The 26398-nt window shown below is 50.8% G+C and overlaps 1 protein-coding gene across 1 annotated transcript in view; it reads right to left on the bottom strand.

Annotated features, from left to right (window-relative positions):
• Window positions 1-15701: 15701 nt before the first annotated feature.
• Window positions 15702-26398, bottom strand: part of LOC142309946 (struthiocalcin-2-like) — a 75548-nt gene continuing 64851 nt past the window's right edge. The window contains exons 5-6 of the mRNA XM_075347419.1: window positions 18378-18486; window positions 15702-15920 (exon numbers count right to left, since the gene is read on the bottom strand). Of these exons, the coding sequence (XP_075203534.1) occupies window positions 15838-15920; window positions 18378-18486 (192 nt within the window). The 3' untranslated portion in view covers window positions 15702-15837. The remainder of the gene's footprint in view (window positions 15921-18377; window positions 18487-26398) is intronic.

The raw sequence follows: 26398 nt of genomic DNA, 5'->3' as shown, positions 1-26398 counted from the left end.
GCTGGAGCCAGCCAGGAGAAGAGGATAATAGCAGAGCAGGGCAGCAGGCACCGGAGCAGGTATGCGTAAGGCAGAGCCTAGAATGTATGGGCACCTTACAGGTTAGTTGATGATCGTTGCGATGCCTCTTTTTGGCTGGGGGGAGGCTGGGAAAAGAGAGAGGCTGGGGGGGGGAGGCTGGGAAAAGAGAGAGGCTGGGAAAAGAGAGGCTGGGGGGGGAGGCTGGGAAAAGAGAGGCTGGGGGGGAGGCTGGGAAAAGAGAGGCTGGGGGGGAGGCTGGGAAAAGAGAGGCTGGGGGGGGGAGGCTAGGAAAAGAGAGGCTGGGGGGAGGCTGGGAAAAGAGAGGCTGGGGGGAGGCTAGGAAAAGAGAGGCTGGGGGGAGGCTGGGAAAAGAGAGGCTGGGGGGGAAGCTGGGAAAAGAGAGGCTGGGGGGGAGGCTGGGAAAAGAGAGGCTGGGGGGGAGGCTGGGAAAAGAGAGGCTGGGGGGGAGGCTGGGAAAAGAGAGGCTGGGGGGAGGCTGGGAAAAGGGAGGCTGGGGGGGAGGCTGGGAAAAGAGAGGCTGGGGGGGAGGCTGGGAAAAGAGAGGCTTGGGGGAGGCTGGGAAAAGAAGCTGGGGGGAGGCTGGGAAAAGAGAGAGGCTGAGGCTGGGAAGAGAGAGGCTGAGGCTGGGGGGGAGGCTGGGGGGAGAGAGAGGCTGAGGCTGGGGGGGAGGCTGGGGGGAGAGAGAGGCTGGGGGGGAGGCTGTGGGGGAGAGAGAGGCTGAGGCTGGGGGGGAGTGAGAGGCTGAGGGGCTAGGGGGAGAGAGAGGCTGGGGGGGGCGGCTGGGGGGGAGAGAGAGGCTGAGGCTGGGGGGGAGGCCTGGGGGAGAGAGAGGCTGGGGGGGAGGCTGGGGGGAGAGAGAGGCTGAGGCTGGGGGGGAGGCTGGGGGGAGAGAGAGGCTGGGGGGAGGCTGGGGGAGAGAGAGGGCTGAGGCTGGGGGGGAGGCTGGGGGGAGAGAGAGGCTGGGGGGAGAGAGAGGCTGAGGCTGGGGGGGAGGCTGGGGGGAGAGAGAGGCTGGGGGGAGAGAGAGGCTGAGGCTGGGGGGAGGCTGGGGGGAGAGAGAGGGGCTGGGGGGAGAGAGAGGCTGGGGGGGAGGCTGGGGGGAGAGAGAGGCTGAGGCTGGGGGGGAGGCTGGGGGGGAGGCTGGGGGGAGAGAGAGGCTGAGGCTGGGGGGGGAGGCTGGGGGGAGAGAGAGGCTGGGGGGGAGGCTGGGGGAGAGAGAGGCTGAGGGGCTGGGGGGGAGGCTGGGGGGAGAGAGAGGCTGGGGGGGAGGCTGGGGGGAGAGAGAGGCTGAGGCTGGGGGGGAGGCTGGGGGGAGAGAGAGGCTGGGGGGGAGGCTGGGGGGAGAGAGAGGCTGAGGCTGGGGGGGAGGCTGGGGGGAGAGAGAGGCTGGGGGGAGGCTGGGGGGAGAGGGAGGCTGAGGCTGGGGGGGAGGCTGGGGGAGAGAGAGGCTGGGGGGGGAGGAGAGAGGCTGAGGCTGGGGGGGAGGCTGGGGGGAGAGAGAGGAGGGCTGGGGGAGAGAGAGGCTGAGGCTGGGGGGGAGGCTGGGGGGGAGAGAGAGGCTGGGGGGGAGGCTGGGGGGGAGAGAGAGGCTGAGGCTGGGGGGGAGGCTGGGGGGAGAGAAAGGCTGGGGGGGAGGCTGGGGGGAGAGAGAGGCTGAGGCTGGGGGGGAGGCTGGGGGGAGAGAGAGGCTGGGGGGGAGGCTGGGGGGGAGAGAGAGGCTGAGGCTGGGGGGAGGCTGGGGGGAGAGAGAGGCTGGGGGGGAGGCTGGGGGGAGAGAGAGGCTGGGGGGAGGCTGGGGGGAGAGAGAGGCTGGGGGGAGGCTGGGGGGAGAGAAGAGGCTGGGGGGGAGGCTGGGGGGAGAGAGAGGCTGGGGGGGAGGCTGGGGGGAGAGAGAGGCTGGGGGGGAGGCTGGGGGGGAGAGAGAGGCTGGGGGGGAGGCTGGGGGGAGAGAGAGGCTGGGGGGAGGCTGGGGGGAGAGAGAGGCTGGGGGGGAGGCTGGGGGAGAGAGAGGCTGAGGCTGGGGGGAGGCTGGGGGGGAGTGAGAGGCTGGGGGGGAGGCTGGGGGGGAGGCTGGGGGGGGGAGAGAGAGGCTGAGGCTGGGGGAGGCTGGGGGGAGAGAGAGGCTGGGGGGAGAGTGAGGCTGAGGCTGGGGGGGAGGCTGGGGGGGAGAGAGAGGCTGGGGGGGAGGCTGGGGGGAGAGAGAGGCTGAGCTGGGGGGGAGGTGGGGGGGAGAGAGAGGCTGAGGCTGGGGGGAGGCTGGGGGGAGAGAGAGGCTGGGGGGGAGAGAGAGGCTGAGGCTGGGGGGGAGGCTGGGGGAGAGAGAGGCTGAGGGGGAGGCTGGGGGAGAGAGAGGCTGAGGCTGGGGGGGAGGGCTGGGGGGAGAGAGAGGCTGAGGGGGGAGGCTGGGGGGGAGAGAGAGGCTGAGGCTGGGGGGGAGGCTGGGGGGAGAGAGAGGCTGAGGCTGGGGGGGGAGGCTGGGGGGAGAGAGAGGCTGGGGGGAGGCTGGGGGGAGAGAGAGGCTGGGGGGGAGGCTGGGGGGAGAGAGAGGCTGGGGGGGAGGCTGGGGGGAGAGAGAGGCTGGGGGGAGGCTGGGGGAGAGGGAGGCTGGGGGGGAGAGAGAGGCTGGGGGGGAGGCTGGGGGGAGAGAGAGGCTGGGGGGGAGGCTGGGGGGGAGGCTGGGGGGAGAGAGAGGCTGGGGGGGAGGCTGGGGGGAGAGGAGGCTGGGGGGAGAGAGAGGCTGGGGGGAGGCTGGGGGGAGAGAGAGGCTGGGGGGGAGGCTGGGGGGAGAGAGAGGCTGGGGGGGAGGCTGGGGGGAGAGGGAGGCTGGGGGAAGAGAGGCTGGGGGGGAGGCTGGGGGGGAGAGAGAGGCTGGGGGGGGAGGCCTGGGGGGAGGCTGGGGGGAGAGGGAGGCTGGGGGGAGAGAGAGGCTCGGGGGGGAGGCTGGGGGAGAGAGAGGCTGGGGGGAGGCTGGGGGAGAGAGAGGCTGGGGGGAGGCTGGGGGGGAGAGGGAGGCTGGGGGGAGAGAGAGGCTGGGGGGAGGAGGCTGGGGGGAGAGAGAGGCTGGGGGGAGGCTGGGGGGAGAGAGAGGCTGGGGGGGAGGCTGGGGGAGAGAGAGGCTGGGGGGAGGCTGGGGGAGAGAGAGGCTGGGGGGGAGGCTGGGGGGAGAGAGAGGCTGGGGGGGAGGCTGGGGGGAGAGAGAGGCTGGGGGGGAGGCTGGGGGGAGAGAGAGGCTGAGGCTGGGGGGGGAGGCTGGGGGGAGAGAGAGGCTGAGGCTGGGGGGGGGAGGCTGGGGGGAGGGGCTAATGCTAGAGACAGAGGACAAGGGTTGAGGGATAGTGCAATGACAAAATCGATGGGGGGAGTGTAAGGACTCAGAATGAGAGGGGGGCAGCATTGGGAGCTCAGTATGGAGTGGAGCAATGTAGGGGAGTCAATATCAAGAGTGGGGTAGTGTGTGTGTGTGTGTGTGTGTGTGTGGGGGGGGGGGGGGGGGTCTCAGCATAAGCGTTAGTGTGGTGGTCTTAGTATGATGAGTGGGGCAGCATGGAGGTGTCATTATGGAAAAGAGTAAGGCAGCATTAGGAGCTCATGGAGAGGGGCAGCATGCATGGGACATTGTGAGGAGGGGGCAGCATGCATGGCACACTGTGAGGAGGGGGGCAGCATGCATGGCACACTGTGAGGAGGGGGCAGCATGCATGGGACCCTGTGAGGAGGGGGAAGCATGCATGGGACCCTGTGAGGAGGGGGCAGCATGCATGGGACCCTGTGAGGAGGGAGCAGCATGCATGGGACCCTGTGAGGAGGGAGCAGCATGCATAGGACCCTGTGAGGAGGGAGCAGCATGCATGGGACACTGTGAGGATTGAGCAGCATGCATGGGACACTGAGAGGATGGAGCAGCATGCATGGGACACTGAGGAGGGGGCAGCATGCATGGGACACTGAGGAGGGGGCAGCATGCATGGCACACTGTGAGGAGGGGGCAGCATGCATGGGACACTGTGAGGAGGGGGCAGCATGCATGGGACACTGTGAGGATGGAGCAGCATGCATGGGACACTGTGAGGAGGGAGCAGCATGCATGGGACATTGTGAGGAGGGAGCAGCATGCATGGGACACTGTGAGGATGGAGCAGCATGCATGGGACACTGTGAGGATGGAGCAGCATGCATGGGACACTGTGAGGATGGAGCAGCATGCATGGGACCCTGTGAGGATGGAGCAGCATGCATGGGACCCTGTGAGGAGGGAGCAGCATGCATGGGACACTGTGAGGAGGGGGCAGCATGCATGGGACCCTGTGAGGAGGGGGCAGCATGCATGGGACCCTGTGAGGAGGGGGCAGCATGCATGGGACCCTGTGAGGAGGGGGCAGCATGCATGGGACCCTGTGAGGAGGGGGCAGCATGCATGGGACCCTGTGAGGAGGGGGCAGCATGCATGGGACCCTGTGAGGAGGGGGCAGCATGCATGGGACCCTGTGAGGAGGGGGCAGCATGCATGGGACCCTGTGAGGAGGGGGCAGCATGCATGGGACCCTGTGAGGAGGGGGCAGCATGCATGGGACCCTGTGAGGAGGGAGCAGCATGCATGGGACATTGTGAGGAGGGGGCAGCATGCATGGGACATTGTGAGGAGGGGGCAGCATGCATGGGACATTGTGAGGAGGGAGCAGCATGCATGGGACATTGTGAGGAGGGGGCAGCATGCATGGGACATTGTGAGGAGGGAGCAGCATGCATGGGACCCTGTGAGGAGGGGGCAGCATGCATGGGACCCTGTGAGGAGGTGGCAGCATGCATGGGACCCTGTGAGGAGGGGGCAGCATGCATGGGACCCTGTGAGGAGGGGGCAGCATGCATGGGACCCTGTGAGGAGGGGGCAGCATGCATGGGACCCTGTGAGGAGGGGGCAGCATGCATGGGACCCTGTGAGGAGGGGGCAGCATGCATGGGACCCTGTGAGGAGGGGGCAGCATGCATGGGACACTGTGAGGAGGGAGCAGCATGCATGGGACATTGTGAGGAGGGGGCAGCATGCATGGGACATTGTGAGGAGGGGGAAGCATGCATGGGACATTGTGAGGAGGGAGCAGCATGCATGGGACATTGTGAGGAGGGAGCAGCATGCATGGGACACTGTGAGGAGGGATCAGCATGCATGGGACATTGTGAGGAGGGGGCCAGCATGCATGGGACATTGTGAGGAGGGGGCAGCATGCATGGGACACTGTGAGGATGGAGCAGCATGCATGGGACACTGTGAGGATGGAGCAGCATGCATGGGACACTGTGAGGATGGAGCAGCATGCATGGGACCCTGTGAGGATGGAGCAGCATGCATGGGACCCTGTGAGGAGGGAGCAGCATGCATGGGACACTGTGAGGAGGGGGCAGCATGCATGGGACCCTGTGAGGAGGGGGCAGCATGCATGGGACCCTGTGAGGAGGGGGCAGCATGCATGGGACCCTGTGAGGAGGGGGCAGCATGCATGGGACCCTGTGAGGAGGGGGCAGCATGCATGGGACCCTGTGAGGAGGGGGCAGCATGCATGGGACCCTGTGAGGAGGGGGCAGCATGCATGGGACCCTGTGAGGAGGGGGCAGCATGCATGGGACCCTGTGAGGAGGGGGGCAGCATGCATGGGACCCTGTGAGGAGGGGGCAGCATGCATGGGACCCTGTGAGGAGGGAGCAGCATGCATGGGACATTGTGAGGAGGGGGCAGCATGCATGGGACATTGTGAGGAGGGGGCAGCATGCATGGGACATTGTGAGGAGGGAGCAGCATGCATGGGACATTGTGAGGAGGGGGCAGCATGCATGGGACATTGTGAGGAGGGAGCAGCATGCATGGGACCCTGTGAGGAGGGGGCAGCATGCATGGGACCCTGTGAGGAGGGGGCAGCATGCATGGGACCCTGTGAGGAGGGGGCAGCATGCATGGGACCCTGTGAGGAGGGGGCAGCATGCATGGGACCCTGTGAGGAGGGGGCAGCATGCATGGGACCCTGTGAGGAGGGGGCAGCATGCATGGGACCCTGTGAGGAGGGGGCAGCATGCATGGGACCCTGTGAGGAGGGGGCAGCATGCATGGGACACTGTGAGGAGGGAGCAGCATGCATGGGACATTGTGAGGAGGGGGCAGCATGCATGGGACATTGTGAGGAGGGGGAAGCATGCATGGGACATTGTGAGGAGGGAGCAGCATGCATGGGACATTGTGAGGAGGGAGCAGCATGCATGGGACACTGTGAGGAGGGATCAGCATGCATGGGACATTGTGAGGAGGGGGCAGCATGCATGGGACATTGTGAGGAGGGGGCAGCATGCATGGGACACTGTGAGGAGGGGGCAGCATGCATGGGACATTGTGAGGAGGGGGCAGCATGCATGGCACACTGTGAGGAGGGGGCAGCATGCATGGCACACTGTGAGGAGGGGGCAGCATGCATGGCACACTGTGAGGAGGGGGCAGCATGCATGGCACACTGTGAGGAGGGGGCAGCATGCATGGGACCCTGTGAGGAGGGGGCAGCATGCATGGGACCCTGTGAGGAGGGGGCAGCATGCATGGGACACTGTGAGGAGGGGGCAGCATGCATGGGACATTGTGAGGAGGGGGCAGCATGCATGGGACATTGTGAGGAGGGGGCAGCATGCATGGCACACTGTGAGGAGGGGGCAGCATGCATGGCACACTGTGAGGAGGGGGCAGCATGCATGGGACCCTGTGAGGAGGGGGCAGCATGCATGGGACCCTGTGAGGAGGGGGCAGCATGCATGGGACCCTGTGAGGAGGGGGCAGCATGCATGGGACCCTGTGAGGAGGGAGCAGCATGCATGGGACCCTGTGAGGAGGGAGCAGCATGCATGGCACACTGTGAGGAGAGAGCAGCATGCATGGGACCCTGTGAGGAGGGGGCAGCATGCATGGGACCCTGTGAGGAGGGGGCAGCATGCATGGGACCCTGTGAGGAGGGAGCAGCATGCATGGGACATTGTGAGGAGGGGGCAGCATGCATGGGACACTGTGAGGAGGGATCAGCATGCATGGGACATTGTGAGGAGGGATCAGCATGCATGGGACATTGTGAGGAGGGGGCAGCATGCATGGGACACTGTGAGGAGGGGGCAGCATGCATGGGACATTGTGAGGAGGGGGCAGCATGCATGGGACATTGTGAGGAGGGAGCAGCATGCATGGGACATTGTGAGGAGGGAGCAGCATGCATGGGACACTGTGAGGAGGGGGCAGCATGCATGGGACACTGTGAGGAGGGGGCAGCATGCATGGGACACTGTGAGGAGGGGGCAGCATGCATGGGACATTGTGAGGAGGGAGCAGCATGCATGGGACATTGTGAGGAGGGGGCAGCATGCATGGGACATTGTGAGGAGGGGGCAGCATGCATGGGACATCATGCATGGGACATTGTGAGGAGGGGGCAGCATGCATGGGACATTGTGAGGAGGGGGCAGCATGCATGGGACATTGTGAGGAGGGGGCAGCATGCATGGGACATTGTGAGGAGGGGGCAGCATGCATGGGACATTGTGAGGAGGGGGCAGCATGCATGGGACACTGTGAGGAGGGGGTAGCATGCATGGGACATTGTGAGGAGGGAGCAGCATGCATGGGACATTGTGAGGAGGGGGCAGCATGCATGGGACATTGAGGAGGGAGCAGCATGCATGGGACACTATGAGGAGGGGGCAGCATGCATGGGACACTGTGAGGAGGGGGCAGCATGATGTGAGGTCAATGTGCAGATCATATTTCATAATTGAGGAAGGTGTGGTGGGTATAATTTATAAGGGAGGGCAGTGTGTAGTTTATTAGGGGCAGTGTGACAGTCACAGTATATAAGTGGGGATGGTGTGGTGGGAATATTTTATACTCATGCTATATTTTGATGTGCCTGTGGTGATCCCCATTGGGGGGGGTTAGTGCCCTTTGTTTCTCATTGATACTTTTTAAAGTGTTTTACAGAGTAGATCTGCCTTAAACAGATGTCGAGTGCGAAAATTCAGTGTTACGTTGTCACTAAGGGGCGCGACCACTTAAAGTGCCTAGGGCAGCACGAAGGCAAAATACAGCCCTGCACCCCTGGAAGGAAAAATAGATATGGTGAGTACAGATATTTCCATGGCTTCTGTCATTACCTACATGTGCTCATTCTGTAGCCAGATTATATCCATATTTGCATAATATATTAGGCTTTTATTAATGGGCCTGACTCATTTTGAGCTACACTAGTGACACGCATACAGGAAAGTATGCATCTTGTTGTTTTTGATGGATTCTTTGCTTTTGTAAGATTGGACAAATGGATATTTGGCCTGTTAAGCATTTCATGCATTTGCCAAATACATAGCATGTTGGTAAAGCAACAGGCTTACATGTTTTAAAAATGACAAACCTAGATAGTATATTGTTGGTGTTCAACATCCCTATACTCATTGCTTCACCTGCATAGGACTGATTAGCATTTGTTATATTTTTTTCTTATTTTTATTGCAAGCCGTTTATATAAATGTTAATTTTTTTTTCTTTGTGTACATAAATATGACACATATGGCAATGTTTGCTTTTTGGCCATGGCTTTTTGGCAAGGTTTTTTCATGCCTTAACAGTTGATTTAGAGATACAAAATAAAAGCTGGGTTTTTACATATTACATTTGTATTGGCATGGTAACTGGGTTATTATGGCTTGCTTATGTGTCTATAATGACACTATATGCTAGACATGGATGATGGTTTAGTTTGCATCTGGGTTTGTAAACGACAAATCTTTTCTATGAGCATTACAAGAACTTAGCGGCATAGATTTCTTATGTTTATTTTGCTAACAAATATTTTGTTGTTGATTTGTTTCAGTGAATATGGTTAAACGGCGTTGGCGGTCTGCATGCGACCAATTTCGCCGCAAATTTAACCCAGTGGCTACCACAGCTGCAGGTTCAAAGAAGAAAAAATATGTCCATTATGACAGACTCAGCTACCTTATGCCAATTATGGAGGTGACAAAGTAAGTTTATAGTTTGTGATCACATGGATTTATTGTTTTAATTTATACCCACATTAATATTGTCATTTCATCACATAGTACCGAGGATAATCTAGAAGACAGTGAGGAGGCCCAGTCCACAGTCGTAACTGCAACAGCAACATCAGCATCCGAGATGGAGCCAACCTCCTATCAACAACCCACAACCCAGAACTCCATCCAGCCAGAAGCAGACGAAGTGTCATCTGATTTGGGTTTGGGAACAAGTCAATCCAATATTCCAATCACAGGCCAGTCTACAGGGCAACAAAGTGGTCCATCACCAGTTCTTGCAGAAAGTAGAACACAACAAAATGTAGGCACACAGCCAAGACCAGCAACAAATACCCTGCGCACAATACCTCAAGCTATCCGTGGACACAGACATAGGGGTTATGAGGATTTATGCACCCTGACAGATATCATTGATACCAGAATAATACACATGATGAATTCACTGATACCAGAGAATGATGGAGAGAGATTTTGTCGCTCCCTCTCTCCCTCTCTTGCATTGGTTGCACCTGATTGGCAGGACAGGTTAAGGGCGTCCATAATCACACTGATTTCTGCTACCCAACGTCAGCCTGAGCCCATATATGTTTTCGAAGCGATAGCGCAATGGAGAGCAAATCCACGTGGCCCACACACACACACGACACAACTAACTTTTGAAACCCAAACTGATGAACAGACATCTAATTCTCAACTAAATACTGTAGTTCAACAAACACATATACAGTGGCCCTCTACTTCTTTGGGTAGTGATTCACAAAATAGACCAACAACTATCCCACACCAAACAGGTCCATTATTTACAAAAATGCCATCACAACAACCATCTTTTTACCAACAAGGCCCCCAACAGACACCTATGCAACCCTATATTAACTATCCAAGTAATTTAAGTAATGTTCATAGACTACCACAAATGGTACATCAACCAGCCTCCTACCTTATGCAACCTAATCCACAGCAACAGTACTTTCAAAGTCAGCCTTACCCTTCCAACTTCACATACCCACATACTCAGCCTCTTCCCTCACAACAATATGTTCCACCTACACTTGGTCTTCCATCTGGTCAAACAACTACAGCAATGTTTGTTCCAAGCACAACAAATGTCATTAGTGTAAACACTGTTCAGGCACTACAACATCTAGTGTTGTGCAGCCAACGTATTCAGTAGGTGACAATGCCATGGAGACTACTCAGGAAAGCATCACTAGCCTAGATGATTTAGTTGACACATAATTTGTTATAGTTATTGTAAGAATAACATTTTGGAATGTTTTTTTGGTTAGGGCTGTTCTCAAAACATTCCAAAATGTTACATATTACATATCCCATATGTGTAGGTTTTCTTAAGTTCATAATGGGTCAAAATGCTAAAGACCGTTAGGCGGGCTTTGCACGTTGCGACATCGCAAGCCGATGCTGCGATGTCGCACACGATAGTTCCCGCCCCTGTCGCAGATACGATATCTTGTGATAGCTGGCGTAGCGAAAATTATCGCTACGCCAGCTTCACATGCACTCACCTGCCCTGCGACCGTCGCTCTGGCCGGCGACCCGCCTCCTTCATAAGGGGGCGGGTCGTGCGGCGTCATAGCGACGGCACACGGCAGGCGGCCAATAGCGGCGGAGGGGCGGAAATGAGCAGGATGTAAACATCCCGCCCACCTCCTTCCTTCCGTAGAGCCGCCGGCGACAGGTAAGGTGAAGTTCCTCGCTCCTGCGGCGTAACACACAGCGATGTGTGCTGCCGCAGGAACGAGGAACAGCATCGTACCTGTCGCGGCAGCATAATTATGGAAAAGACGTAGCCTACACTGATGATACGATAACGACGCTTTTGCGTTCGTTCATTGTATCATCTAGAATTTACACACAACGATGTCGAAAGTGACGCCGGATATGCGTCACTTTCGATTTGACCCCACCGACATTGCACGTGCGATGTTGCAACGTGCAAAGCCGCCCTTACTCTATCACTTTCAAAACAGTACCTGCATGTTGTAATGTTGCCTTTCTGTGGACATGAGGTTATGACCATCCATTTATAACAACTTTGTTCTGGGAAAATATGCACGCACTTACCCTACTACATTTACATTCAAACACCTTTATCTATATTGTAAAATCCTGCCAATATGCAGTATGTGCATATGGTCTGGTCCCATACTTGTATTCCAATATTGTGAAACAAATTATGTTTGCGTGACATTATTGCATAATACAGTATGGTGGTTTGTCTGGGATAATGTCTCAGCACAAATTTTGTATAAAATAAAAAGATACAAGGTGTCTTGCAAAAGATAACAGCCATACATAGTTTAATAAAAAAAAACAGTAATTTTTGTTTTATGACAATATTTGGACAAAACATTTAATTCTTTATCATTACTAATTTGGCAAACACAAAAAAACATAATTTGGTAAAATTTGGGAATACAATAATTCCAAATTATTTATTAAAAAGCAAAAATACAAGAAATCCAAAAAAACAAAACAAAATATACCTATGCATGGGCATTTTCTCTTTTGTGAAACATATGTGTTTGTAATTATGTAAAAGAGTGATATAACTGAAGGACAATGTCCTAATTAGACAGTATTAGGCAGATTTAAACTAAAATAATCTTTAAACTGATTCCTCACTTGTAGACCAGAAGTGACCAAATTGGTCATTCCACTACCACTACCTACTAATGAGGCATTTAGAGGAGGCATATCGTCAATGTCATCGTCATTGCTTTCATATAATCTACAGTAATTATGTAATATTACTGTAGCTTTCATTACAGCCTTGATGGTGGTTGGTTGGAGCTGGATGGTAGTTTGATAAATGCGCCATTTTGATGCTAAAATTCCAAAGGCTCATTCCACATAGCAACGTGCTCTGGCCAATGTGCTATTAAATTGGGCTTTTGATCTGTACAGTCCACGTCTTGGATATGGATGCATCAGATGCCTCGACAAGGCAAACCCCTGATCTGCAACCATGACAAATGGTGCATTAGGGCCATTAGTACCAGGTAAAGGTCTGGGTGCAGGTAAATGTAGGTTGTCAGACATTAATCGTCTTGCTAAACGTGAGCTTCTGAAAATTCTAGCATCAGAGGCACTGCTATAGGCCCCAATATCAGCAAAAAGAAAACAGTAGTTAGTGTCTACCAAAGCCAAAATAACTACAGAAAAAAACTTATGGAAATTAAAATATCTAGAACCAGAGTTAGGTGGTTTCTTCACTCTAATGTGCTTTCCGTCTATGGTGCCAATACAGTTCGGAAATTATGTCTTCTCAAAATACTCTTCAGAAATGCGCATCCAATCCTGTGATGTAGGCTGCTTCATGACATGATGTTTAAGGTTTCCCATAGCACAGTGCAGGTATGCAGTATTATCATGCCAATGGTCGATCTTCCCAATAAAAATTCAAAATGTAGACTGCTGATGGATTGCCCAGTTGCAAGGTAACTAAAAATATGAAGGACATGACATTACTATGTATATTTATTATAGTGGTATATGTTTTTGTAAGTAATGTTTCATACAATGGCTGGATACATACCATGCGTCACAAATTTTGTATGTATTTTTGGTAACTCAGAAAGAAAAGACGTTTATTTCCATATTGGAAATTTAATTATATTTCTGTTTAATAAACAAGATTGAGTTTTGAATATCGTTTCATTTTTCTATTACATGGTAGAATGGGATGTTTAAGCACTCTGACCATGTTATGTGACTATAAAGTGCTATTATTGGATATTAAAGGTTTAAACAAGCATACATAGAGATATGTGTTTACATATGGGTATTTACAGCATGGGTTAAAATTGATTCACATTTCAAACCAACAAATTAACGTCTGAGTATAGATTTTAACACTTAGGCGGGCTTTGCACGTTGCGACATCGCAAGCCGATGCTGCGATGTCGCATGCGATAGTCCCCGCCCCCGTTGCAGGTACAATATCTTGTGAAAGCTGGCGTAGCGAAAATGATCGCTACGCCAGCTTCACATGCACTCACCTGCCCTGCGACCGTCGCTCTGGCCGGCGACCCGCCTCCTTGTTAAGTGGGTGGGTCGTGCGGCGTCACTGCGACGTCACACGGCAGGCGGCCAATCGGAACGGAGGGGCGGAGATGAGTGGGATGTAAACATCCCGCCCACCTCCTTCCTTCCGCATATTCTACGGAAGCCGCGGTGACGCCGGTAGGAGATGTTCCTCGCTCCTGCGACTTCACACACAGCGATATGTGCTGCCGCAGGAGCGAGGAACAACATCGGACCATCGCGTCAGCGTAATTATGGATTACGCCGACGCTGCACCGATGATTCGATTACGACGCTTTTGCGCTCGTTAATCGTATCATCTAGGCTTTACACACTACGATATCGCATGCGATGCCGGATGTGCGTCACTTTCAAATTGACCCCACCGACATCGCAGCTGCAATGTCGTAGTGTGCAAAGCCCCCCTTACCGTAAAGTAACCAACAAGCGGTCCTCAGGGGAGATGCTGAGACGTATACAGGTGTCTTGATGCTTCAATTGGTGATGCACTAGGCCAAGGATGTTGTCAAAGGATGTGATGGTGATATTGCAGTAGGCTTCAAATTTAGGTGGAAAATTGCGCATTTCTCCATAAAGAATATTAAAATGGCCATGTGTCTTCCTTAGTTTGACAAGGGGGTGGATCCACATCCTCTTTTCTACAGGTGGTTCATAATCAAGCATATGTCTCCTAACCCCAAATCTCCTAGATATCAACCATAGCAAATACATGGTTGCTTCATTGGAGAGAGATATTTTGGAGTCAGCCTAATGAGTGGAAGAGCCTAAAAACAATGATTAGAAATGTTTTTAAACCTTATTTACCAATGAGGGACGGAAATTGACCAATTAACAACACCAGGATCTCATGATGAAGGATTAACAATGTTATTTGGGTAAGAATGCGGCTCTCTAAAAACGGACGCACACGGATTGCATACGTACGTATTTTATGCCAATATGGACATTCCACACTCGCACACGGAGAGCATACGCCATCACACAGATGTCATACATACGGGAGAAATGCCCCTGAAAGACGGAACACGGACCCGAAAAACGGAACGTGTCACATGTACGTTTTTTATGCGGAAGTGTGTTTTAGGCCTTATAAATACTTCCAGCATAAAGACAGCAGCACAGATCCGCCTGTGTTTGTGTGTTCATGCTGCTGACTCGGTCTTCCTTCACATGGTTCTCGCTCAGAAGTAGGAAGTCTCATACAGCTATCAAAATAGTGAGACAGAGAAGAAATGGAATATAGCACAAACCGGGGTGTACTCACGTATTATTCTGGAGGTGCTATAAGACATGAGTGGTGTCCAAGAGTACATAACATTTTTACTGCACACTCAGTTTATCCAGCAAAATGTGTAGATTTTATTTAGACAAATGATACATTGGTAGAAATTTGGAAAGTATGCCTTGGTTGTGACCCTAAGTGATGTTTCCATCCTCAGAAGCTTTCTCACACTGTCTCAGCACTGTAGATTACGAGACTTCAATGTGGTGTGATGCGGTGCCATATGGTAAAACAGTATTCAGTGAAAAGCCTCCTTAACACTAGAACTACTGAGGTAGTCATTTTGACTACTTCGCACTATGTATTTCTTCTCTGTGTCACGAGTCCAGTAGTTCTTTAAGAATAGGACCTTAGCTGACGTTACTCTCCCTTTTTTAAAAGGTCAATGCTTTTATCATTAAATTAGACAAGATTTTTTTTATTTTCTAAATATTTATTTATGAATGGATTTATTTTTTGCCCTCTATGTCAGGACGTTTTCCAGAAGTTGACAGGTCTTTTTTAAGATGCAGGCTACTTGGGTGGAATGTTCTGAGGATTGGTAATATATCAAAATAAAGTATAACAAAGCACATCCCTAGAAACATTCTGTACCTACAGTGCCTTGAAAAAGTATTCATACCTCATGAACTATTCCAAAAGTTCACGATGCAAATGTTAGAAAAGTCTGTAGTTGGCAAAGGATCATAAGTCCTTAAAATATTAAATCAATCAGCATATTATTATACAATCATTTTTTTCTAATATTTGGAGAACACTTTATCTCCACAATTGGATGTGATTAAAGAAAACAATGTTCCCTGTGCTGAGATAATCTTATATATGTCCCCCTGCTATGTACTGTGTAATGGCTGTGTCTGACTGTACAGGGACATGGTCTGATCATACCACATCTCCAGGGCAGGGGAGCACACATCAGATCTCAGCACATGAACATTTTTTTAATCACATCCAATTGTGGAACTTATTATTATTCCAGGATCTATTGATTAAAATAAACTTTGTTGGGGGGAAACCCCCTTTAAATACATATTCCTGTATCAGCCATTCATGTGTAGATGCATCGGTCAAGGCATGAAGTGGTTTCATAATTTAGTGGCTTCATGTGGTAAGAAGTTTCTGTAACCGCCACTCATATTTATGGGAGTTACAGAAGCAGTGGAGCACAACCGTCTGTTTCACTGATCTTGTCCAGGTTTGGCCACTGCATATAGACAAGTATACTTATCTGGAATACTACTTTAAAAGAAGAATACATTTATTAAAAGAAAGAGACCAATTATAAATGTCATCTCTAAATCTGGTAACTGATTGGCTGCTTCTGCTGGTGCCACATTTGTAATATCAGAGTAAGAGTCTTGCTTTGGATATGCTTTTCAGACTCCCAGCTGACTTGGCTTGTAGATGCAGATAAAATGGAGCCTCTGGACACAGTTTAGTTGATCCCAAAAGTTTCCACCTAGAGAGAAATGTTAAGGTATATAAAAAAGGATTTCCCGAATGTCTTTGCTTTTTTCTCTATCATAATACATTCTGCCAGATGTCTTATATGTGAACATCTAAATTATTATAAATATTAATGACCACATATGCCTTGGCCCAACCAGAGCTGTAATTGGCATATATATATATATATATATATATATATATATATATATATATATATATATATATATATATAAAAATAAATATATATATGCACATTTAGGTGGCTGGGGCTATGTAAGGAGGAGGGTAGCCTGTAATGTACCCCTAAGAACACCAATCATATATGGGTATCGTTTGGATTCTGCAATGTTTTCCTGTGCTACCAAGTGTTAATTTCCCTGTGGGCTGCAGTACTAACTACTGGCCACAAGAGGTCACTATCTTTCTTTTTACTCTTATATAGACTCTTGTTTGGAAAGGACTGGGTTAATACCTATCCAAACGCTCTGAAAGATAAAAACATCCCCTTTATTGAATTCTTCTTAAAACACGCCTCTAAGAGGGAGGGGGAGAAGGCTACAAGTGCAGGAGTTCAGATGACAGCCATTTTGCACCAATGTGCACTTCCTCAAGTCTTCAGCTGTTTTCTCCATGGGAAGACATGTTTTAAGAAGAATTCAGTAAAGTGGATGCTTTTTATTTTTCGGAGCAAGTGCCACTGATTGTCTTCATGTTTGGATTTACAGTTTTTCCCTTGTCCTAGGATCGCTCAGCAGAGCACTACTGCATAACCACACTGGACACTATAAAGAGTGGTGAGTCAGTTACATTTTCCCCTATCTATAGTACCAAGATTGTATCTCTCTCATCAGGGTTAATACCTAGTCAACCAAGGGGAGGAAGAAGTGATAGAGACCAATGTAAGTGAATTCCTGGTTCAGGGTTGTTGTTGGTGAGCAAAGAAGAAGTGAGGACACCCTAAGAGGAAGGAGAATAACTTTGGGTGTGTGTGTGACAAGGAAAAGGGAGCAAGCGTCAGCCAGTAACCTACAGTGGTGGTAGTTCTCTAACTCATGAAAGTAGGGTACTCTGGGACTGAAACAGCTTGAAATGTAGCAGTAGTGTACTGAACTCTGGGTAGCAGACTTAAATAGAAATTGGATTTGTTCAAACCAGGGGTGCCTTTAGGGTGGTTGCTAGCAAGAGTTCCCTACATTCCTTTCATTAAAGAATAGAGTCACTCCTATTGCTATGCTGTTCATATGAAACGTTCACAAGTATTGTGCCATAGTCCAGAACCACTATGCATCTGCCTCTTTATTGTTCAGAAGAACACAAGTGGGATACCTGCTTCGCTTTGTACATAATTTTATTCTTCAGTAAAAAGGACTCTGTTTTACAAATTTGTCTGACTTCCTCATCTTGGGGATAAAGGGGTCTGGCTCCACTCACAGCACGACTGGGCTGAACCTGACGGTGTCCACAGTAGTAATAGTAGCACCACACATACACACCCTGGACCCTCATCTTTCTGTAGCATGCCGGGACATGGAAAATGAGTCACTCACCCACGTCTACCGCCCCAAGCCACGGTACAGCTACACGATGACTTTGGCAATGACACAAGATGCAGGGCCAAAGATTGTTAAGTGTTACTTCTAAATCACTTGCAAATTGCAAAAAATCTGATGCCTTTGGACTTTTGTGCGACATGCTGATCACAGTCCCCTCGGGGAGACTACGTGACTCAATTGACTTGTACTGTGCTACGATGTAGTATTGACATTTAGCAATGTTTGGTCATGTGACTTATGTTGCAGTCAATGTTGCTGTGTAGCCTAAGCCTAATGCTGATGGTAAATTGTATTTGCACAATATTCAACTAACAAGACCTCAGGCCCCCAAACAGAGACATTTTGAATTTAAGTTATGACTATAGGTAGAGTTGCCAACTTTTCTAACCCTATATTCCGGCTTTATAAAAAGAAGGGTGTGCTTTTATATCAAGACTTCTTATTACCTAATATCCTAAGGTTTTAAGGTAATTAAAAGTTTAATAGCAACACCCTACATTATTTAAAGCATCCTCTGTGGTCTACAATAATGAAAGGGTTAATCACGCACTGAGTAAGGCCAACTTTACACTTTCAACATTGACTGTCAGAGTAGAGACCATGAAGCATGGACTGGCAGATGAGCTTCTTACCCATACTCAAAAGTCTCTTAGGCATATTAAAAGATATCGTGGTTGGGGACAGGAGACCCGGTAGCCAGTATGTACATCATTATCCATTTTCAGGCCATGAATGTTGGACGTGTAAAGCCGACCTAAGTAGAGCTTTCTGAGCAGGAGCAGATATCAGCATAGTACCTGCAGTGGCATCATGGTATCAGCTGGCAACCCTAACTGTGGGTAAGAGAAATGTTTTAATTTGCACTTTGTTTCATATAGTTCTATTGCCACTGGTTTTCTATATGACTTTGTTACCTCCAAAGCTCAGGCTCAAGCACTTATTGACACCAAAAAATTTCATGATATTGCCTCCGGGAAACTTCAGAAAGTTGAATGGAGATCCATCAGCCCAAGCATTTGTTCCCTATGGAGCATTAATACACATGATCAAAGATGACAAATATATAATGTTGCTTTAAAATCAAAATTAAAATAAAAAGTTTAATTGGACGTTTCCAGGGATCTGTTTCTATGGGACTGGACTGCTTCTTTCTGTGTTTGTCTCTGTGTATCTGTCTCTCTCTTTCCCTGTCTCTCTTTCACTATCTGTCTCTTTCCCCATCTGTCTCTTTCCCTGTCTGTCGCTTTCCCAGTCTGTATCATTCCAGGTCTGTCTTGTTCCATGTCTGTCTTGTTCCATGTCTGTCTTGTTCCAGATCTGTCTCGGTCCCCGTCTGTCTCTTTCCTCATCTGTCTCTTTCCCCGTCTGTCTCTTTCCCCCTCTGTCTCTTTCCCCATCTGTCTCTTTCCCTGTCTGTCGCTTTCCCAGTCTGTCTCATTCCAGGTCTGTCTTGTTCCATGTCTGTCTCGTTCCAGATCTGTCTCGGTCCCCGTCTGTCTCTTTCCCCATCTGTCTCTTTCCCCCTCTGTCTCTTTCCCCGTCTGTCTCTTTCCAGGTCTGTCTCTTTCCTCGTCTGTCTCGTTCCTCGCCTGTCTCTTTCCTCGTCTGTCTGCCTCTTTCCCTGTCTCTCTTTCCGTGTCTTTTTCCTTGTCTCTGTCTCTTTCCCTGTTTTTGTCTCTTTCCCTGTTTCTGTCTCTTTCCCTGTTTCTGTCTCTTTCCCTGTCTGTCTGTCTCTTTCCCTGTCTGTGTCTGTTTGCCTCTGTCTCTTTGACTTTCTCTCTCTGTCGCTTTACTTGTCTGTCTGCCTCTTTGACTGTCTCTCTCTCTGTCTGTCTCTTTTCCTGTCTGTCCCTGTCTGTCTCTCTCTTTCCCTGTCTGTCTCTGTCTGTCTCTTTCCCTGTCTGCCTCTTACTCTGTCTGTGTCTATTTCTGTCTGTCTCTTTCTGTCTGTCTCTATCAGTCTCTCCACCGACATTTTATTACCTCACACATAAGCTTCTTATACTAACAATTTATTTTATTCCTATAGCAACCACTCACAGCTGCTATTAATAACCTATAGCTCGCGACTTCATTGACTTTAATGGAGGCATGTTTTTTGGAGAGTAACTGTAAAGCGTGGGGTTAAATTTTCCCATCAAAACATAGTCTATGACGTTCCCTGAATCACATGGGGTGTCTTTGCAAAATTTTGTGATTGTAAATATGACGGCGCGGATTCCTTTAGCGGACATACACACATACATACATACATACATACACTCATCTTTATATATTAGATACTAGCTGTAGTACCCGGGCACTGCCCGGGATAGTAACTGTCTCTCTGTCTCTCTCCCAGTCGCTGTCTGTGTACCGCCCCACGCTCGGCTGCAGCCGATCTGCTTGGATCCGGGTGGGTGGCTCGAGCGCCTCCAGACCCAGGGTCACTTCGCTCTGAAAGGGGCTGGCGCTTTGAAGGGGGTAGGTGTATGGCCGGAGCCGTAGTTTTGGTTACGTTCGTGACACCACCCACAGGTTGTGGTGAGTGTGGACACCCGGGGGCGTTGTTGCGCAGCAAAGGTGTTAACCCCTCCGTGGGCAGGGGTGATGGCCCCGGGACCTGTTCAGGATGATATGTCGGTGCTTGGTGGTGCAGGGTGGTGCGCGGCCCGAGGGCCCAGTTGTACTCACTATGATTGATGCACAAGAGTCTCTGGTAAACCAAGATGATGGTGGTCGGTGCCCGCAGCCGGCTGCGTCTGGTCCCCCACTCGGGTTGGTGGTCTCCGCCTTTCTCCTGCACCTTGTACTGTACTTTGGGCTGCCCGTGCTTCAGCAACGGGAGCCCGCTCCCCGGCGTTGTGTATGTCGGGAGAGCCTGTTTGCCCGCAGACGCTGGCCCATGGGATCTCTCTGCCTGTGCGGTGGCTTTCTATCCCCCTCAGTGGGCTGTTGTCTTCAGTCGGGACTTGGGTGGGAAAGGACCTAAAGTCCAGACCTCAATCAGTTAATTAACGGGGTTCGGTAGTTTCGGGACCTCGTTTCAGGTTCTGAGTATCCCCCTTCTGTGCTCCGGTTTCCAGTCGGTTCCCCGGTTCGGTACCGGCGGGCCACTACCCTGTCCCTGTATCTTACGGTTCCACCGAGCCGTCTTCCCGGCTCCTGCAGGCTGAGGCCACCGTCTGCCTCCTAGCCAAAGGTACCAGGGCTCCTACCCTGGCACCGGTTAGTGTGCTGCAGACCTGACTCACAGGCCTGCCTCTCGACTCGAACTCTAAACTGATCTCTCTTGTTTTTCCTGCCTCAGGACCTGTGAACGCCTCGATGGGCGTGTCCAACCGCCTGGGCACGCCGCCTGGTGTGTCCATCAAACCCTGAGGGAGGTGACTAGGGTTTTATGGTTGGCTGGTGACACCTTTTTAGGGGACGGGTGTTATGCAAGGGCCTACCTGTGACTACCTGGATAGTCCAGGGCATCACATCTGTCTGTCTCTGTCTGTCGCTTTCCTTGTCTGTCTGTATCTATGTCTTTGTCTGTTTCTATCTCTCTGTCTGTCTTTGTATCAGTTTATCTGTCTCTATCTCTGTGTCTGTCTATCTCTCTCTTTCCCCGTCTGTCTCTTTCCCCGTCTGCCTGTCTCTGTCTGTCTATTTCTTTGTCTGTCTCTATTTCTCTCTCTTTCCAGGTCTGTCTCTTTCCCAGGTCTGTCTCTTTCCCTGTCTGTCTCCCCGTCTCTTCGTCTGTGTATTTTCCTGCCTGTCTCGTTCCCTGTCTGCCTGTCTCTGTCTGTCTCTTTCCTTGTCTGTCTCTATTTCTTTGTCTCTTTCCCCGTCGTCTCTATCAACGTCTGTGTTTTTCCCCATCTATCTTTGTCTGTCTCTCTGGCTGTCTCCTCCTTCCCTGTCTGTCTGTCTCTGTGCATGTCTGCATGTCTGTATGTCTCTTTCCCCATCTGTCTCTTTCCCCATCTGTCTCTTTTCAGGTCTGTCTCTGTCTGTCTCTTTCCCCGTCTGTCTCTGTCTGTCTCTTTCCCTGTCTGTCTCTATCTCTCTGTCTCTTTCCCTGTCTGTCTCTGTCTGTCTGTCTTTTTCTGTCTCTCGCTATCCGTCTCCCCACCGACATCTTATTACCTCACATATAAGCTTCTTATACTATGAATGTCTTTTGTTCCTATAGCAACCAATCACAGATCCTACTAATAACCTGTAGTTCCAGGCTCCATTTACTTTAATGGAGGCATGTTTTTTGGAGAGTAACTGTAAAGCGCGGGGTTAAATTTTCCTGTCAAAACATAGTCTACGATGTTCCCTGGGTCACATGTGGTGTCTGTGCAAAATTTCGTGATTGTAAAGGCGACGGTGCAGATTCCTTTAGCGGACACACACACACACACACACACACACACACACACACACACACACACACACACACACACACACACACACACATACATACATACACAGATACATACACTGAGCTTTATATATTAGATATACATAGGGCACTATACCTATTTGTGTTGGTACCCAGAATTATTAGTTTACAGTATGTGGGGGAGACTCACAGGTTATTATTACTGTATGTGGGAAGACTAAGAGGCTTAAGAGATATTATTACATTATAGGGGTACTAAAGTTTTTTTTAACTGTTAAAGGGGCACCCAGTAGGCCTTATTACTCTACTAGAAGGTGGCCCGATTCTACGCATCGGGTATTCTAGAATTTACGTATTGTGTAGTTCATGTATGATTTTTGTTATATATATAGATTTTGTTGTGTGTAGTTGCCAAGTGTTTGTGTAGGGCGCTGTACATGTTCTTGGTGTTGTCTGGGTATGGCGGGGGGTGAGAGCGGTGTTGTTTGTGTGTTGCGTTGTGTGTGTTGCATGTGTTGCGTTGTTTGTGGAGCGCTGTGTGTCTGTAGCATTGTGTGTGTGTTGCGTGGTTTGAGTGTGTTTTGGGGGGAGGTATGTTTTGTGCAGTGTGTGTGTTGCGCGGTATGTGCGTATATTTATGTATGCCGCAGTGTTTGTGTGTTGGGTGTTGTGTGTGTGCAGCGTTGTCTGTGTGTGGGTGTCTGTGTAGGGCGGTGTTTGTGTTTCCCAGTGTGTGTGTGTTGTGCAGTGCGCGTGTGTGTGTGTGTTGGGGGGAGGTGTGCACCTCCCATCGTGCTCCATCCTCCATGCTGCGCACCCCCCATCGTGCTCCATCCCCCAAGCTGCGCACCCCCCATCGTGCTCCATCCCCCAAGCTGCGCACCTCCCATCGTGCTCCATCCTCCATGCTGCGCATTCCCCATCGTGCTCCATCCCCCATGCTGCGCATTCCCCATCGTGCCCCATCTCCCATGCTGCGCACTCCCAAACGTGCTCCATCCGCCATGCTGCGCACTCCCAAACGTGCTCCATCCGCCATGCTGCGCACTCCCTATCGTGCTCCATCCCCCATGCTGCGCACCCCCCATAGTGCTCCATCCCCCATGCTGGCCGCAGCATCAGCCTCTGTGCCCGCAGCATCAGCCTCTGTGCCCGCAGGATCAGCCTCTGTGCCCGCAGCATCAGCCTCTGTGCCCGCAGCATCAGCCTCTGTGCCCGCAGCATCAGCCTCTCTGCCCGCAGCATCAGCCTCTCTGCCCGCAGCATCAGCCTCTGTGCCCGCAGCATCAGCCTCTGTGCCCGCAACATCAGCCTCTCTGCCCGCAGCATCAGCCTCTCTGCCCGCAGCATCAGCCTCTCTGCCCGCAGCATCAGCCTCTGTGCCCGCAGCATCAGCCTCTGTGCCCGCAGCAACAGCCTCTCTCCTCACAGCCTACCCCAGCCTCAGCCTCCCCCAACATCAGCCTCTCTTCTCTCAGCCTCCCCCCTCCCAGCCTTCCCCAGGATCAGCCTCTCTCCTTCCAGCCTCCTCCAGCACGCCGTGCTCCTCTGCCGCCACTCACAGATCCGATCGTATACACTCACACTCACACCCACCCGATCGCATACACTCACACCCACCCGATCGCATACACTCACACCCACCCGATCGCATACACTCACGCACACACACATTGACGATATTACACATAGGCGCTCATACTCACAACATCCGGAGATACCACATGCTTCCGGCCATGTGATCCTCCGGCAGGTCCTGAAAGCTCACAGCACAGTACCGCCGCCGAGAAGCAAGCGATATCCCAGGATGTTGTGAGTGTGTGGATGTGATGTGTGTGTGAGGTGTGTGTGAGAGTGAGTGTGATCTGATGTGTGTGTGTGTGTACTCACCTGGGGCTCCGTGTCAGTTGGGGGAATGCGTGCGGGGGCGGGGCCAGAGCAAGCGTGCATTGCGTGAGGGGGGTGGGGCCTGCAGAGAGCCGGGGTGAGAGGCCAATCCGTGGGGGGGGCAGGGCCATGGCGAGCCCAGCGGCCAATCAGCTTTGTGTCACCGTAAGGACACAATTTTGGAGCATGACAGACAGACAGACAGACAGACAGAATAAGGCAATTATATATATAGATAGGGGGCAAAATGTTGACATTTACAAAGAGCATTAATATATTCTAGGGGGAAATGTTACAATCAAGAGGTCACAAAGGGTGTGTTTTACTATGTAAGGGCACAGCATTAGTAGTATGTGGGGCACTAAGAAAAGCACTGCTAGCATTCCAGGCATCAGGTACAGTTATAGGGCCAAATACTTTATCAGCGGCTCAGCATTGAGCAATCATCAGGATGGGGAATTTGTGCTTGTTGGTAATAGAAGGGAAATGAGGTGGGTAACGTGAGAAGTCAAATGTGTCGTTGTGTTAACTCAACAGAAGGGTTGTAGCTGGAAGAAGTTGTCATGATGGTTTGGGCAAGATGGAAAAGACCGGAAAATGAATGACCCCATTAGAGAGAACTTCAGCTGTAAAGCCCGCTTTACAAGCTGCAATGTATCTTACGATGTGTCGGCGGGGTCATGTCGTAAGTGACGCATATCTGGCATCGTAAGGTACATTGCAGTGTGTGACAGGTACGTGCGATTGCGATTGAACGTTAAAACGTTCATCGCACGCACATCGTTCATTTCTCTAGAATTGAACGTTAAATTGTTCATCGTACCCAGGGTAGCACTCATCGCAGTGTGTGACACCCCGGGAACAATGAACAGATCTTACCTGCGTCCTGCGGCTTCCGGCCAGCAATGCGGAAGGAAGGAGGTGGGCGGGATGTTTACGTCCCGCTCAGCTCCGCCCCTCCGCTTCTATTGGCCGGCTGCCGTGTGATGTCGCTGTGACGCCGAACGTCCCTCACACTCCAGGAAGTGGACGTTCACCGCCCACATCGAGGTCGTATGGAAGGTAAGTATGTGTGACGGGGGTTAATCGTATGTGCGGCATGTTCAACAAATTGAACGTGCCGCACATACGATAGGGGCGTTGCAAATCGCATACGATATCGTATGCGAGATTGCAACGTGTAAAGCAGGCTTAAGACTTGATCTTTAACTGCATTGCAATCTCTTATATTCTGCAGAACTGTAAGATGGTACAAATCCCTCCAAGGACACTATCTGCAAGGAGTTTGTATGTTTTCCCCGTGTTTGTGTGGGTTTCCTCTGTTTTTCTCCCACAATTCAAAAATATACTGATAGGGACCTTAGATTGTGAGCCCCAGTGGGGACAGTATTGCTGATGTATGTAAAGCGCTGTGGAATTAATAGTGATATATAAATGAATAAATTATTATTATTATTATTATTATGGTAGTATTAGTCTTGGTCATTGAATACTCTTTTTTTTCAGCAACAGCATGGTTATCTGCTGAGGTTCCCCTTTGCACACTATAATTAGGATGCACCACATTGTAAATGTGGTTAAATTTGTGACTGACCCCCTAAAATATATTCCCCCACACCCGGTACTGAACCCCTACGTACGTCTCAGCAGTGATCAGCCAGTTTTAGTGTGATTGAAAAAGCCACATGAGGTTTTAACTTGCTCATCTATTGGGGAGTGTAACTTTATTCCAGACTAGTTACCTGGGTAACCAGGTACTTTTTAAGTGGTGTATGAAGATTAAATAAAATAAATAATCTTCTGTTATGTGTGCACACAGTCTCTGTGCAGGAAAGAGTACACAAATCATTATCTATTCACTTATAACATTGTTCGTCTCTTCTGCTATCACTTCAGTGCAGGACAGAACACACATCACTCTCTCCTCTCTTCTGACATTGCTCGTCTCTTCTGCTATCACTTCAGTGCAGGAGAGAACACACATCACTCTCTCCTCTCTTCTGACATTGCTCGTCTCTTCTGCTATCACTTCAGTGCAGGACAGAACACACATCACTCTCTCCTCTCTTCTGACATTGCTTGTCTACTCTGCTATCACTTCAGTGCAGGAGAGAACACAAATCACTCTCTCCTCTCTTCTGACATTGCTCGTCTCTTCTGCTATCACTTCAGCGCAGAAGAACACACACATCACTCTCTCCTCTCTTCTGACATTGCTCGTCTCTTCTGCTATCACTTCAGTGCAGGAGAGAACACACATCACTCTCTCCTCTCTTCTGACATTGCTCGTCTCTTCTGCTATCACTTCAGCGCAGAAGAACACACACATCACTCTCTCCTCTCTTCTGACATTGCTTGTCTCTTCTATTTCTTCAGTGCAGGAAAGAACACACAAATCACTCTATTCACTTCTGACATTGAAGAAAAATCAAAAAAGCTAGCACTAAATGCGCACTACAGCACTAAAAATTCCAACTGTACTTATTATAAATATGAGATTTTTGGCAAAAAATTGCAATTTCTTGAGCCACCCCGTCACTTCACGGCAAATCTCTGTTGGGGCAGTCCTGACACTAAAATATTTTTATAAAATGTGCCAAACGGCCTCACATATGAATAGTAGAACTGCTCTTAGCAGCACTCACCTGGTCTATTTCAATCCCGTACCCATGACTGAGTCATGGCTGTGGG

This window comes from Anomaloglossus baeobatrachus, chromosome 5 (genome assembly GCF_048569485.1).
Source record: "Anomaloglossus baeobatrachus isolate aAnoBae1 chromosome 5, aAnoBae1.hap1, whole genome shotgun sequence".
Classification (NCBI taxonomy): Eukaryota; Metazoa; Chordata; class Amphibia; order Anura; family Aromobatidae; genus Anomaloglossus; species Anomaloglossus baeobatrachus.
Note: the sequence above shows the minus strand (reverse complement) of the source record. Positions and strands in the feature narration are given on the sequence as shown.